General features: G+C 43.2%; 2 protein-coding genes across 12 annotated transcripts in view; both read right to left on the minus strand.

Moving 5' to 3' along the window:
* Window positions 1–119: 119 nt before the first annotated feature.
* LOC135091343 (cobalamin trafficking protein CblD-like) lies at window positions 120–10,845 on the minus strand. 7 transcript variants are annotated; one of them, XM_063988898.1, is made up of 8 exons: window positions 10,791–10,845; window positions 6,430–6,542; window positions 5,128–5,272; window positions 4,614–4,819; window positions 3,790–3,919; window positions 3,527–3,663; window positions 2,838–3,057; window positions 120–2,221 (listed from the first exon to the last, which is right to left on the minus strand). In XM_063988898.1, the coding sequence occupies exons 2-8, from the start codon at window positions 6,439–6,441 to the stop codon at window positions 2,130–2,132; spliced, it is 942 nt and encodes a 313-aa protein (XP_063844968.1). In that variant the 5' UTR covers window positions 6,442–6,542; window positions 10,791–10,845; the 3' UTR covers window positions 120–2,129. The 7 variants fall into 7 exon arrangements, with proteins under 7 accessions (XP_063844968.1, XP_063844965.1, XP_063844969.1 ...); XM_063988895.1 differs by lacking the exon at window positions 10,791–10,845 and adding an exon at window positions 9,810–9,958; XM_063988899.1 differs by lacking the exon at window positions 10,791–10,845 and adding an exon at window positions 9,458–9,480.
* Window positions 10,846–11,094: 249 nt separating this feature from the next.
* The window catches only part of LOC135091340 (protein crumbs-like), a 70,177-nt gene continuing 65,117 nt past the window's right edge, over window positions 11,095–16,154 (minus strand). For all 5 annotated transcript variants that reach the window (XM_063988889.1, XM_063988888.1, XM_063988886.1 and 2 more), the window contains 5 exons: window positions 15,959–16,104; window positions 15,183–15,482; window positions 14,886–14,996; window positions 14,361–14,516; window positions 11,095–13,918 (listed from right to left, as the gene is read on the minus strand). In XM_063988889.1, the coding sequence (XP_063844959.1) occupies window positions 13,850–13,918; window positions 14,361–14,516; window positions 14,886–14,996; window positions 15,183–15,482; window positions 15,959–16,104 (782 nt within the window). In that variant the 3' untranslated portion in view covers window positions 11,095–13,849. The remainder of the gene's footprint in view (window positions 13,919–14,360; window positions 14,517–14,885; window positions 14,997–15,182; window positions 15,483–15,958; window positions 16,105–16,154) is intronic.

Here is a 16,154-nt window from a genome sequence, read left to right on the forward strand (position 1 = left end):
TTACAATAACAAATACAATCTTCAACTCACTGTTAGCGTTGATGTCTGCTGCCTCCACTCACCACTTTCCCTTGACAAATAGCCTAAAGCCAGCAGTGTGACATTAAAATTGCCTGGAATGATGCATATACATTTACTTCATTGCTACACAGATTCCTTGTAGCCTCACACACAGATGAACAACTGTCCTCTGTACGTGAACCTTACATCTGCCTCACGGTTCCTGGCACAGCGGCTCCTGACCTCTGTGGACAGTGTGCTGGGGCAGGAAGGCTGTGTTATTTTCAGACAGAGCACAGGCCAATAAAGAAGAGGGGTGAAAAGAAAAATGCTAACAAATACCACTTGAAAAGAATTTTTGATATTCCAGCTATCTAATAATAAATAGGTATATTGTTTCATTACTTTCCTCAGGGAGAGAGAGAGGATGGCTAGTTCAAAGCAATAATGGTAGTCTGTGGTCAGCTACTACTCATGCTAAAAAGTGTGAAAAGCACAGCCAAACTTTTCCAAACTTTTAAGTTACCAATGAAATGATTTTTTTTCATCATCCTAATTTGAGAACACAGAAAATGCATTTACAAATAAATATCTAGAGAAATGCATAAAGTAAAAAAAAAAAAAAAATGAAATTTTGTGTTATTCCAATTTATATTTTTTTCTTAACTTCAGAATAGTGATTGAAGAAAACTACTTCACACCTTATGATTTACCAGTGACTTCAACAAGCCCTTGGTGTGCAGCACAAGTGTGAGGGGTGAGGTGGTGTATGGTGGCTGCCAGTGGTCACCACCACACTGAGGTTTAGAGTGGCAGGGAAGGACGCCTCTACACTGATGTGCAGTGGCTGAGAGAGGTCACATCACAATGAGGTGTACAGTGATGGGAGTGGTTTTCACCACACTGATGAGGTGAACAGTGGTGGGAGGAATCACCACAGGTCAGGACCCTCACCACTGCACTGACACTGCCACAAAGGTCAAGAGCCAGTGAGCTAACAGATTACATCAGTGCTGACAATGACTGGTGGAGTTTGTACTAAGCTGTGGTCAGTCATTTTGGTAACCATTGAGGCTGTGCACACTAATGAACCAGACGGGTAAGCAGCCCAAGCTTGGTCCCCTGCCTACCTGAGAGGAAATGCATGTACTGTGCTCTTGGAAGATTAGATTTGTGTGCATTTACTTCACATAAAAGTTTAAGCAACCAAAAAGTCATCCAGTGCCTGCATTTTGTCTTGCTTCAGCATTTTCTTCAGGAACACTTCCTCCTTCAAGCATCCCTCTGCACAAATGAGTGACTGATGACTGACTAATAAAGAATAAACTTAAAATAGTAGACTTGATTGTAAAGCCTTAAATCACCGAGACAATGTAGTCAAAATAACCTGCATAAACTATTGAGATAGAATAACTGATGTAATCTGCAAAGAATTACTTAGTAGGACAGATCATAATAGAATGTACTTCTTCACACCGACTGGCAAGACATACAGATACTTGTTCACATCTGATTAAGCTTCATTTACAGTATGTACATGATAACACTACAGAGAACAATCCTGGTGGACTGATATCACACGGTAAGAACCATCACGCTCTCACTCTAAAGGTGCCAGCCCAATACTGCACACTTACAACCACGTTTCCTGTTTTTCCTGTTTTCTTCAAGTATTGAGGGAATTCCTTGCATTCTCTCTCCACCAATGTCTCTCTCAAGATGGCAGTGTTCCTTGGCACGTGGTTTCCCCCCCCAGCAGGTGACGGGAGCATCACACTGCCGGGAATATGCCTGGGTGGCAGCACCTTTACTAAGCATGAAAACTACAGTGGTTCCCTGCTGCTTCTCTACTTCTCTCCTTCCTGTGCTGCCGGCAAGCCTAACATGGTTACTTAGAGCCAGAACATGAGCCACTTCAAGCACTTATACATTTTAGGTCAAGCTGGTGCAAAACAAAAAAAAATTAACATTGCCCAACTAACAGTTATTTCCTTAAGTAGATAGCTTGCACAAAGTTGTCTTCTGCAGCGCAGTGCAGTGATAGTAACAGGAGGCAAGTTGTGCCACAGCAGTCTCCAGCTCGGCATCACAGACAACAGGGCTGAAGGAGTCACTAACCCAAACCGGGGTTAGTGTTCGTTGGGGGAGCGGCTCCTCTCATGCTTCGTGAGTGCCTGCTCCAGCACCTCCGAGTCCATGGGAGCATTGGTGAAGATGGCACCTGCCAGCAACACACCGAGGTTATGGCGGCATCTCAGCCAGCATGATTATATTCATCAAACTATTTTAGTTGGCTAACCTAAGAATGTAAGAAAATAAGGAAAACTGCAAGGAATCATCAGGCTGACACACAGCAGCTCCTAACATGACACTAGCATGCCCACACAGGCATGTCAATCAATAAATCTTATTTCCTACATCTGCACTACTCATTTATTTCCATTCAACACTAATGGGACAGGAAGGTGGAGCAATGATGTGGCAGAGCTTAGTACAAAATTTTGGTATAGCACAAATCATCAGCTGACATGAGGCCAATGCATGACAGACAGTTTCCCTCCAATAGTTAGGGGGATGAAGCCATGCACAGCACTGCTATGGCTTAAAGGAATTCTGTTGTGACTGCAGAAATTCAAGACCACAATTCCACATCTTACATTCCACACCATTCTCTGCTAAATGGACAGGAATTATAATGAGAAAGGAAACATCCGTAAACTGTCTCCATCTAGCCAAGAATTCCAAGCCAGGGTTGTGAGCCGAACACACGAACCACTACTCTACCAGGTTCCATTACCTTAAAGTACACCAGACACAGAGGGATTGCAGCAACTCACCCACAAACACGTGTGTGCCCCAGTTACGATGGGAGATGACCTTGCAGCACCCCAGGTCGTCTATTCGGAAGCCCAGGTGGCGGTAACGTTCATCCGTTTCGAAAAGTGTGGAGTTGGTGAACTGGCCGAGGAAGGGGCGGCCGGATGCTGGGTCAATGAAATCTGCCCAGTAACCCTCACGCTGCAGGATGGCACAGATGTCCTCCGCAGCAAGGATGAACTGAGGAAAAGCCAATATTAATATGATGCTTTTTGTATCTTTTGCATTGTAGGCAAAGAGTAAGGTTAGGTAAATTGATGAATATCCTGATCATTTTGTCCTTACTTTGTGTGTAAATCAGCAGCAAAAAGGATGAGATTAAGCTGCATGTGAGGAAACAGGATTCTCAAGTCCAATGTCATTCTTGGAAAAATAAAAGAAAGACAATAACAAACATGACATGAGGGTTCACCGAGCTTCACTCACCTCTAACATTACCATTGTCCTACATTCATTCCTCACAAGACTAATGGTAACAGTGTACAGAAATGTTACTTACATTATTAAAAAGATGGAAAAATATTAATGGTAACATATCTCATCCTAGCTACTCTGCCTCCCACTCCCTGGAACTCCCTCTATGGTGCAGCCAGGACAAAGACATCCATGTGTTCCTGTCCAGTCTTCACACTCCACTCTTGCTACTCACATAAAGCTGCAGCTCCTCCCTCTCATTCTCCATGTCCTCGGACCAGCAGCTCATGTCGTGCTTGGTCCTCTGGCTTAGCGTCACCACAGACAGTGGCCCGTCTCTCAGGTTGCGGCCCGGGAACAGGTCCAGGAAGTCTGCCGCCACGCAGGTGAGAGTTATGAATTAGAGGATGTGATAGAGTTTCTTGCCTTACCTTTCTTGATGAGACCCAGGCACATGTTTCCTTCTTTTCCTGACAAGATCGAAGCACATCAACTCACCTTTCTTGATGAGGTCAGGGCACTTCTGCACCTTACACTCCAGCACATCGGAGGGGTGAGGGGGCATGGTGGCTGGGTTGGGGGAGTCCTCTAAGTCTGGCAGTTTCTCGGGGCTGCACTGACCCAGCGCCTGTGCCAAATAGTACACTGGTTTACATGGGAGCACACAACACTTTGCTGTGCTGCATCACACATCCAGGTTAAAATAAAAAGGTTAGCTGGTGATGGATGAACTTGTAGATACTGTGTGCTTTCCCTCAATCATTCAATTTCATGAGTTTTCTTAAGAACTGGACACATTATATAACAGGGTGGTACATGACTAATAAAATGAAAACTAATTCATAAACAACAGCCTACAGGTGACACTACAAGTAAATTATATTTTTTATGTCTAACACCAAAACAATAACAGACAACCTTACACCAATGATGAAATGAGGCCTGCAGGGGAGGGTGAAGTGAGGCCAGTAAGACGAGGTGGACAATCAACACTGGTGGTCAGATTTTAGACAAGGACAAGGCCCGAGATAAGATAGAAACACAAGGTCACCTGTATGCCTTACTGACATCCCTTTAAGAAATATAATCAAGGCAAGGCAGCTACACACACACACACTCACAAACATTCCCTCACACCTTAGCCTTTTGCTCTATGTGGAAGACACAGCACCCATCCAACCATGTCACAATGTGCAAAGGTCAACACCACAACATATCTGGCAATCTTTATAGCAGCCATACAACTAATCTGCTTCATCAGTGAAACATTCAGTCACCGAGTATCAGCAGGAAGGAAAAGGTTCATTTCAAGCACATCATACCTGCAGTTGGTTTTCATGGTTGGTCTTGTAGGTGAGAATATCGGGTACAGGGGGGCGGGGCAGAACAGAAGTGAGCTGTGGAGGGGGTGGGGCACGAGTAGGTGTGCCAAGGTGGTGACTCAGCCCCACATTGCCGGGCAGGGGCAGTCGCTGGTCACTGGGACCAAAAATCCCCGCACGGATGTCCAACCACGTGTCCAGTTGTTCTGTGGCATGATAACAAATGTTAACTAATAATTTATCTTGATGATCAATACATTGGTCAAGGAATACAAGGAAAAAATGAAGAAATAACCAATTACTTGAATCCTCCACCCTTATTTCAGTCCAGTAAGTTTTAAACATACCAGACAATGAAACTGAAGTAGAGAATGAAGCAACTAACACACATTTTTATGAAGGAACTGGAGACTGCCTGAGGAACACTTTATGCCATCTTCAACTTAAAATTCCACGGCCAAACAAACAACTACTAAACAAACAACTGCTGAACACAAATCTGAAGTGCAAGTACCTGTGGCTACCTCCTTGACATCAGGTGGGGGGGTGGCTTCGTTGGAGTTGTTGCTACCCTGACTGGAGAACAACCTACGGCCGGCACACAGCGAACGCAGACTCCTCGCTGAAACTGTCACTACGCGGTCCCCAGAGTACAGCAGCTGTTGGGAGGAGAGGGGGACTGACTGGCTGGCTGATACTCTGGTGGTGTGACACTGAGGAGGGAACAGAGGAAGAGCTGGGGAGTATGTGAGGGACTGACTGCCTGATATTCTGGTGCTGTGACAGTGAGAGAGGAATAATAGAAGAGCTGAGGAGGGAAAGAGCAATTAGGATTCACGTCAAGTGGGAATATCAAGGGCCATGCCAATCCCCAAGAGTTCCAGGCCAAACTACCACACCAGCAAGGCAGCTCCGAATACTTCACAACTGGACTTATCCATAAATGAGCTTCACCTGTGCCAGTTACCACTCATCCACACAACAGAGGCCCACACTGCTCTACGTGAGTTTTTAGCTCTGGGCTGTTTGGTTTGTTTATATCTTCCCTGATTCTTTTGGTTATCAATATATGAATTGTACTATTAATTTTATCTTATCAAGTTAAGAAGTGCCGTGCAAACAAACATTTTCTCCACCATGTAACAGGGAGTATAAAAGAGTCATGTGCTTCTTTTGGTTCCACATGTGCCCTTTTGGTTCTCAACACATGAGAGGAGTGCCATCATTTATGTTTAATCTCATAATCATCTTGTGAAGCATCTGCGTCCAAACTTCCCTGATGCATCTTATCAATGGTGCCATTGTTATCACCAGAAAATCAAATCCAACACAATTTCCTCAGAATCTGACAACTGACAGACATGCTACAAATATGTTAAAGAAGATTATGAAGATATTAATTTCTATTTAGTGTCCCTCCACTTCTTTATGGGGCTCAACAGCTTAAGTGTTTGAGCAAAAGGGCCACATGTTCTCTGATATGGCTCAGGTGTGGTCTTGGGCTGAGCTTCCCTTGCAGGAATATTCTTTGTGGCATTCTCTGTCATTTATTCTTATTTGTGCTATATGAAAATTCTCCATTCCTCAAACAGAACAAAGTACAGAAACATTTTATTTGTTACTTCAAGAATTCTACTTTCATGAGCTGAAAGTCACATGCAATTGCTATTTATTATTTTACAATCAATATCTCACATAATTTCCTCCTGCAACATGTAAATAACCAAATTTCAGAAAAAAAAAAAATCTCAAACATGCACACACAAATCTCTACAACCAACAAAACCAATAAAATAAATTAAGCGTTGCCACTTACCCGAGCTGCCATCACTAGAGCTGCCCTGCAAGAGTAGTGACAGAAGTGCTCCAATGGATCCACAAGCTGAGCTGAGATGCTTCTTTGCTGGCTGACTCAGCACCTCTCACTTTCTGTAGGAGAGACACATTCAACAGTCAGTGACGAAGTGTGGTTGTAGCAAGGATGTTATCACTACCATTTATCTTTTCTAGGAGAGAGAGAGAGAGAGAGAGAGAGAGAGAGAGAGAGAGAGAGAGAGAGAGAGAGAGAGAGAGAGAGAGAGAGAGAGAGAGAGAGAGAGAGAGAGAGAGAGAGAGAGAGAGAGAGAGAGAGAGAGAGAGAGAGAGAGAGAGAGAGAGAGAGAGAGAGAGAGAGAGAGAGAGAATTTTATGACCAATGTTCTCATTCTCATTTTAGGTCCATTATTCTATTAATACATACACAGATGCAGGGGGACATGCGTAACCACACTTCCAGAGATAACCCATATCTCATTAGGTGATGAGGGCCCATGAATGTCTTTTAAATAGCATGTGCACACAAGATTTACTGCAGTTTCATACAGTATGTAGGACACACAGTAGTTGACAAGAGAATCAGGATCATGGTGAGATCAGATGAGATGATTAAGACATTACAGCAAATGTGTGCAAAGTGAAAAGTTGAAGTTCGTGTAGGACACCACCGCAGCCTCAGAGCTCCTGCCTTTGGCTCACCAGTGCGGGCATCCACCAGAGCTGGCCAATTCCATCCCTGCTGTGTACAGGTGTGTTTGAATTGATGCCCCTATAGCTGGGTTTTGTGTCTTCTATTAGTCAAAACTACTAAGACAAGACAGCTTACCAAACCAAGGAAATAAGCTTGGTTGGCCAGGCAAAGCTGTGTGTGTGTCATCAAAAAAATAGCTCTAGCCATTCCTGGAAGATTTCTGTGAGGGCTGTGTATGTGGGGGAGCTTTCTGTGAAGTCTGTCCAACATGATCACCAACACAAGTGAAGGAAGCTAATCCTGAAGTGTTTGGTGAGATGCCTGTGACAATGGATGGCAAACAACTATCTTCCTTCAAGTGATGCACAGCTACTGTTACACTGTCAATATTGCTAATTAACCAATTCATTTATTTCCTTCGTTTTGTGGTCTGTGTCCTTCACAGCAACTATCTAGGCCATCTTGTCTACATGGCCTCAAGCAGTAAAAGAAACACTGAACCAGCTCTGGCAGACCTTTGTGAGCAACCCACATGACGGCCAACAGTGGGCAGGGTGCCAAGGCTGCCATGGCACAATACCCCCAACACAATTTCCTTCCACATTAATTTTTTCTCTCAAATATGCAAACAAAATTCACTAAAGTGTCTGGATGCTTCCACCAGGACACCAAATCTTTTTGTTGAGCACTGTGGGTGTAACGATCTCCATGTCTTGGATTTCACAATCAGAATAATTTCTAATCCCAACTGTTCCCACCACAAGTCAATTAGATTAGAAAGAAATTTAGAATGTGAACCCCTGGAGCACCTCAGCATCTCCCTGCATGATGTGGACATGCAGGGGTGATGTTCTGTGAGTGAAGCACCGAGGTGAGGGTTTTGTGACCTGGGATAATCTAACCAACACCATCTCTTAACAAAGCAGCAAAATATTCATATAGGTACAGTGATGAGGTAAAACCCTTCACCCACCAAGTACCTAAGTTTGTTGAGGATGGGGAGGGACGACTAAAGAATATACAAGGATATGCTATTGGTAAGATTTACCGTGGCTTGCAACACTTATGATTGCATCTATAATTCTGAGCAATCACGTGATATCACTGCTCAACCCGACCAATAACAACCATTTACTGCAAGTTCATTCATTAATTTCCATGTAATTTTCTTTTCTTCCACATTTTTCCTACTTCACATCATCAATCAGGCAAGTCGTGCATTGATCCTCACTTTTACAATTTCCTTCACCTCAGCTCCACAGCATATCCATCACCTGAACTCACCACCAAACACTTGGGGACCAGGTAACACTCCACCCCGCCCCCCACACACACACACACACTGAACATATTAATGAGCACACACACACACACACACACACACACACACACACACAGGTACACACCTCAACTATCTCCCACATTAATCTACCACACGGAAACAGCAACATGACACAACGGGAGGCATGAAGCTCGCGCAGACAAACAAAAAGTGACTGACCTTAATGAATCGAGATCTAAAACTGAGCTACAACATAACCCATTACAACCCATTATCCCCACGCCTCTCACCTAACAGCCTCCTGCTACCCCCCCCCCTTCACTCACTCATGTACCTACTGGGGACCTCACAGCGTCTTAGCGAGTAGTACAAGGTGGTATTACACACACACTGCCACAGAGAAGGAACCAGCTGGCAGCCTTCAGCCCTCCGCCTTCGGGAACTCCACACTTCGGCTCCTTGTTCATCTCGGTACTTGGTAGTGAAATTTTTATTTGTTTAATTTATTATTTATTTATTTTTTTAAAGGACTGACAGTGTTCTTGCGACGGTGAATTATGCTGGTGTTAAATGTGAGTTATCTGTGTGACCTACGTGTTACCCCAGTGTCTGTGTGAATCTTGTTTACAGTTTTTTTTTTTTTTTTTTTTTTTTATCTTTTTGTTTCATCAGTCATCGGGTATTTTAGACATTGCACATGCTATACATTTGCCTTTTATCGCCATGGTTGTCTGCTGGGAATTAAGGCCAAGAATAATGTGTCAGGGAAATACAACGCAGTGAGTGACATAATTCTAGAAAGAGATTGAGGAGAAAAAAACAAATGTAGCACATGCAATCGCCAAACAACTTCTGTGTGATGGCAACGCACAGTGACGACAACAAATGCAAATATAGATGATAACAGATCTAGGAGTAAGCCAGTTGTCATGCAGTAAATACTTTGGGTTTTGAAGGTCATGTAACATTGCGTCATTCCGCCAGCCACGCACGGCGACCGTGATGACGCGCCGCTCACCTGATTCGCGACCCTCACCTATTAATTAACCTGCTCACCTTTGTCTTGTCTTCCTCCCCTCGGACAGCAGCACTAGGGCATAGCACAAGACAGTTCCGTATTGGGGATAATGCCACCAAAGTATTTTGCTTCCTTCTCTTGTCTATAACGCTGTGGTATCTGACGTTTTGTGTTTGCTTTCTACTATAAAGTGTGTGTGTGTGTGTGTGTGCCCAGCCAATGTCTATACCTTAAAAGTATATACATTCCATGATCTGCATTAAGGAATTCTAACGCTTCCTTGATCAACACACACATACACACACACACAAACAAAAGTTCACCAGTTGTAACTAGTTGTGACAAAACGGACTTTTTTTTTTTATTACAAAAAGAATCGCATATACTTACATGTCTCATAATATGAACTTGAGTTTCTACCGTCTCCATAATCGAAAGGAATGAGTCAAGGCGACTGATTATATACTAAAGAACTCCCATACCACCCTTCTCGCTGCCTCGACAGACACTACTTGGTCATCACACCACAAGTCCCTCCACCCGTGCAAGTGCGTCGCCAGATCCCCTGCAACCCCTCATTTTTTTTTTTTTTTTTCGCAACAGGGGAACGCTCTACCAATAGCCCATCCATCCAATAGTCCATCAGTATACTCCACACATTCATTCCCTCGTACCCGAGCGACGTTCATGCTTATTTACAGCTCCCGACCATTAAGAGGATGTTCATTGCGAATGCCTGCTGATTCTTAGTTAAGTTAACACATCGTCATGCAACTGTCGGGCTCAGCAAAGAAGGCATCACCATCAACCCTTCCAGCATCCTTCAAGTGTCTGGCGAGCACTCAAGATTAAGGGGTTCTGGCTTTCTACGTCTGAAAATCAAAGCCATGCACTCCGCAGAAAAATCGCGATGCCTCTAATACACCACGGGCGCGGACCCTAAAAAAAGCGGCATATGAACCTTTCCCATAAGACTGGTAGGACTACTGGATCGTCTCCCTCAGAAGAAAGGATAGTGCGTTTTGAAGTCAATGACCCTGATAGTTGCACTCATCTGTGGCCGCCTCGGAAATTAGCGCTGGCAGCTTCGGTGTCCTTAGCAGTAGAAAAATCCTAGAGCTAATGTAGATGAACTCGTCTGTATTATGAGACAGATGATGTAACCAAGAGCGCATACGTGTATACACCGACACACGCGCACCAGTTGTTGTGGGCATGCTTGAAGCAAGGCAACATGCAGGAACATAATTATTATTGCCAATCAAGCAGTCATGAGAGTTTACTACTGTCTCCTAAACCTTCCTATAGATGTAATACCCTACTTGGGCACTCAGTAGAAACACTAAGAATTAATCTGAAGGCGGGATTTACCTTGAACCATGAGAGGCGTTCGCCTGGGTGGGGGATCGAATCCTTGACATGCCTGAACAGAAGGGCGGGTCCATGAACATCGGCGGGAACTTTTAACGATCGCCGGTCTTACTTGGACACCTCATCTTTCACTTCCTTAGCTTTTCCACCTCAAAAGACCACAATCAATTTCACTTTTTTTTCCTTTTTTAATACATAGCTTACAACGTGGCATCAACTTTCTCATATTCAAATAGCCACAGCGTGAGTGTCTCTCTTCCCCCTTGACTCGGAAGAGCGTATTGTTCTAAAAGGAAACAGGAGAACCAATTTTCATTCTTTATTCCAAGCTACGAATAGGCTTCACTTTTCCATGGTCAAAAATATACACATACAATGTCGTACCTTAAAATCGTCGACCCACAACTCCGGATACAAAAATCTTACACGTCCTTTTACGTAATTTCAAATCCAGGTGACTGTTAAGTACAAAAAGGCACTGAAGTGTGTAATAAGTAGTACTTGGGAGGAAGGAATTATATATCACAGAGGGAGTTACTTGGTATTAAAAAGGTCTTTGTTACTTGAGGGAAAAGGCAGAAATGGCATTGTGTTGCTGTGTGTGTGTGTGTGTGTGTGTGTGTGTGTGTGTGTGTGTGTGTGTGCGTGTAGTAATGTAAATGTCACATAAGACATACAAAAATTTCATGACATTTGATAATTTAAGTATGTATAGTAAGGCAAGGCTGGAATGGCTTGGTGTGCAACAGCTTACTGCCACACTGCTTCTGTCTGTCTCAAGAAATGTAAAACAATTCAGAAATCAAGATTCACTTGTAATCATAATGTAAAATATATACTCTATACTGTTTTTGGGCGGGTTAAATGTATGTGTTTCTTCCCATCACAGAATACAGGAATGTGTGTGTACTATGTATATGTATACGTGTATGAATGCATCTTCACCTCATTCCATAGTTGAGATTCATTCATGTACATCAACATCAACAAGCTATTAAGTACATACATGGATGGACTGACATAGACAGACAGATTCCTGGAATGTCTACCTTGAGGGTCCTGAGCCTGGCGGGTGTCACCACACTGCCTCCTCATGCCACAACTAACTCAAGGCCAGGGTTCCTTGGTCCCAATCTGACAAGCTAATATGTACATTTATCTTCTTGATGCATATCTTTCAACATGATCTAATTCTTGTCAACATGGTCGTAGTTTTCTTCTCATATGCAAGACCTGCTGTGATGGTCTTCAGCACAATTGCTGGTCACACAAGTTTCACAGATGGCATTTCCAGCAACACTTCTGAGCTGGTCTTGTGAGCTGTGAACATCCCCATACTTTCTCTTCTTGACAGAAAATGCACTACGTAGTCCTAATTTTTCTTTCTGTCCACAGATTTCTTACTGTATTCTTTAACTAATGGTTACATCAAATTTTTTTCACTTGCCCTTCATCCCACCTGTTGCTGCAATACATACAGTGTTGGCGCATCACGTTGCTTGTGACAGATTCGCGGCAACACACAGCTGCCAGCTAATCATGTGTTTCTGATCTGCTTTGTGTGACAACAACAAGTCACAATGTTCATAAATATACATATAAAAGATTAAATAACTGTGAACACATTTTCACAAACAAGAAAGAAACTATTATTAACAATTATGCACTCATTCATACAAATAATGTCCTATTCACATTTGGCTAACTTATGATATTTACAATATTGCTACACACTCTCACACACCTTTCATCCACTAAGTTCAGAATATTACACAGAGAACATAACTGAACAAAGATATATTCTGTTTATATATTTAAAAACCCTCTTGCTTCCCTGATACACTTGCCACCTCCAAGTGTTCCACTCCTCTCCACACATCTCTGCCTCACACTCCACCTCAGGTCTGGATTACTTCTTTGCATAGCTAATTTCATGGTTATGTTAGAGGTGGAACTTGAGATCCATTATCCTCTTCCTTTAAATCTCCATGTTTCTCCTGTATCTACTTAATATATCTAGCTATCTATCTCTCCTATCCATTCCTCCTCTATGCTGACTGTGTTGACAAAACTTTTCTTCTAAGATCACAAACCTGACACATTGCTCATTAAAAATTGGTGTTAGTTATCCATCATTACGACCACACGTCATTGTGCACCATTAACTTTATGCTATAATACTTAAGGAGTTTAAGTAATGCCATCAATTTAGGCATAAGAATATAAAAACACACACAAACGCACTGAACTTGGCACCAGAATTAAATACAGCCAAGAATATTTTAAGGAGTATCACCTGCAGAAGCGTGTAGTGAGTCACCACCAAGCAATGTTAGTACAGGGCAACAAAAGGGTTCAAAGCACAACACAGCATAGATAGAGATCAGTGCTTTCACACTTTGGGAATCATGCAAAAATAAAAACTTGGCATTCTGGTTTTGGAGACTGGTCAAGCAGCAACAACAGCTTTTTATCTCACTAACATCATGTGAGGTGTTGGGCTTATCTGGTTCCTTCTCTACCTCCTTCAACCAGCCCAGCTCAGGACGGTTTGGGAAATGCTTTGTCAAGATGAAGGACACTAAAATACCACAATGGAAGACTCTGGCCTTATTTCTCCTCTTGGTTCCCTCTTTCACCAGTGGAGGGCAGCACAGAAGGCAGTGTTTGCATGTCACCTTAGTTTGATTCCCCACATTAGCCTTTGCCTGAGGTGAAAATAACTACTACATGCTTAAAAGAACCATTTGGTGCAGGAATGCCAGCAAATCACACTCCCCATCTGCAGCAAAGCTCTGAGCCAAGTACAGTTCTTGGAAACAAATTTTCAGATGTATAAAGTGAGTCTTTATTTTTCCTTTGCCTCACTTGTGTCACTTCTCATGTCACTTTAAGTCTCTGTTTCAGTGATCACCTCCACTCAATGACTCAAGACTTGGGTGACACATGGGCAAGTTCTCCCACTCACGCCGTGGCTCACAACGCCACACGTGGACTTACAAGCTAGTGAGCAAGTCCCTATAGCAGTGGACTAAATTTTTTCACTACGTCTCTACAGCTCAGATGAGGCGCTCTTCAGGCGGAGGCTTCATCATGTTGCCCATCTCCACTCGAGGACTGTAAAACTCCTGCATACAAAAATAAACACACACTGCATTACTTTTCTTTCTTGTAAGGTATTCTACAGTGATTAATATACAAGGTTTCAATAAGCAAATTATGCAACAGGTTAAATATATTACACAGTAGCTTTCATACAAATGATGTATGTAGGAAATTAAAATAGATGAATTGTTTAGTTGGTGAGGTGCACTGATGTTAAGGTAATAGTATTCTTTCCTCAGCACATATTACTTATATGATCCAATACTAAGAGTAATTAATTTTATACCAAACAGCATTTTTATCACGAACACACATCAAGTGTCCTTCATATATGTTTGAAGACACCTATCCTCCAATTTTGGATTATCCTTTTTGACCTTCCTTTTGGGACTGACACCTCAATGGGCCTTTTTGTTTTCCTTGGCCAGTGCTCCTCTTACATAAAAAAAAAGAAAAAATACATACTTGTCTGCTGGGTGAATACGTGCCCCTGGTTTGCCTCTTCTTCTTTGCCATCATGAGGAACACAGTGAGCCCCACCACTGCAATGATGAGCATGAGGCCCACCACACAGCCCACAATGATGGCCAGCTCCAGGTCCGTTGGGAACTGTACATACTCCTGTGGGGTTTGAAGTGTTTGGGAGAGTCACAAACCTTTATCCCTCATTCTCAAGTGGCTAGCATTACAGTTTAGTTCATGCTTTTAAATGCTTTGGGATCTCATCAGGATTATTATCAAAGGCCAAAGGGATGATTTGTCAGGTTTCCATGTCTGCTATTTCATATTGCTGTTACAAAATCATCATTAAATTATCATTAGAATCATGAAAATATCCTAGAAAACCTCAAAACTCACACAGCAGCCTCTTGAATGACTGATCAGCTGGCTCATGTATCAGTAAACAAGCTGGATAACTAAAAATGAATGATGTTTTCTTTAATTTTCTACTCAACCTTTATAGAAGAAAGAAATAATCAAAAGCCTCACCACAGAACATTGATCCCCAGTCCAGTTGACATCACATTCACAGCGAGTGTAGGGCACCATGTCCACCTCCTCGTCACACACTCCCTCACACTGCCCGTGGACACAGCTCAGCTGTGGGGAAGGGAGAGACCCATCAAAATGGTACAACTACTTGAATACAAAGTGTTTACAAACATTCCTTCTTCTACTAAAGTGATAAACTGTGAATGATGACAATATGAGGAATAGTTATGGCAATCGAGGCACAACATCTGCAGATAAACACATGAGTCACACGTCACAGAGGGAAAGACTTACATTGGTGCAGGGGTTGTCAAGGCGGCAGTGCTGGCCACAGAACATCTCCGGACAGTCACATTCGTATGACCCCAGCAGGTTGATACACTCGCCCTCATTTTGACATGGGTTCTTTTCATTACATTCGTCGATGTCCTGCTCACAGGTGTTGCCCACCCATCCATTAAGGCAGGAGCAGCTGAACTTGTCCAGCTCATTGTTGCAGGTGCCACCATTCTTGCAAGGCTGAGAGAGGCACTCATCGATGTCTTCCTGGCATAGTGGTCCTTCCCAGCCTGCATTGCATGTGCACTCCCATCCCTGCCAAACACAACACATTCAAGTCAATGCAGGAAAAGCTAGTAAGTGTGTGAAATAGTATGAAGGAAAGGAAAAGGTGAACAGCAATTTGGAGGTGTGACTGGAATGGTGTCAGGTGTGCAGAGAAAGAGTGAGGGAGGGAGTAGCCATATTGCTAAGTCAGAGAGTGCAGAGGTGTGTGATGGAAGGAAGTCAAGCAACGTGAACACAAGCAAATAAAGGAAGGAATAATGTAATAAAGTGAATGAAAAAAGAGAGAGAGAGAGAGAGAGAGAGAGAGAGAGAGAGAGAGAGAGAGAGAGAGAGAGAGAGAGAGAGAGAGAGAGAGAGAGAGAGAGAGAGAGAGAGAGAGAGAGAGAGAGAGAGAGAGAGAGAGAGAGAGAGAGAGAGAGAGAGAGAGAGAGAGAAAGAGAGAGAGAGAGAGAGAGAGAGAAAATACTGTCCACATCTATCTGTCAGTGGACACTCTGCCTCACCTGGTCCTGGAAGGTGAGGCTGCAGGTGCCGTGTACACAGGCAATCCTGTCTTGAGTGCAAAAGTCAACCACCTCCTCACAGTTCATCCCAGAGTAGCCAAAAGCACAAGTGCAGGTGTAATTGTCGGCCACACCTGTTGCTGGGTCTGGAAGGCAAGCAAAGGGTGAGGTAAGTGTGTGTGTGTGTGTGTGTGTG

The sequence above is a fragment of the Scylla paramamosain genome, chromosome 37 (genome assembly GCF_035594125.1).
Source record: "Scylla paramamosain isolate STU-SP2022 chromosome 37, ASM3559412v1, whole genome shotgun sequence".
Taxonomy (NCBI): domain Eukaryota; kingdom Metazoa; phylum Arthropoda; class Malacostraca; order Decapoda; family Portunidae; genus Scylla; species Scylla paramamosain.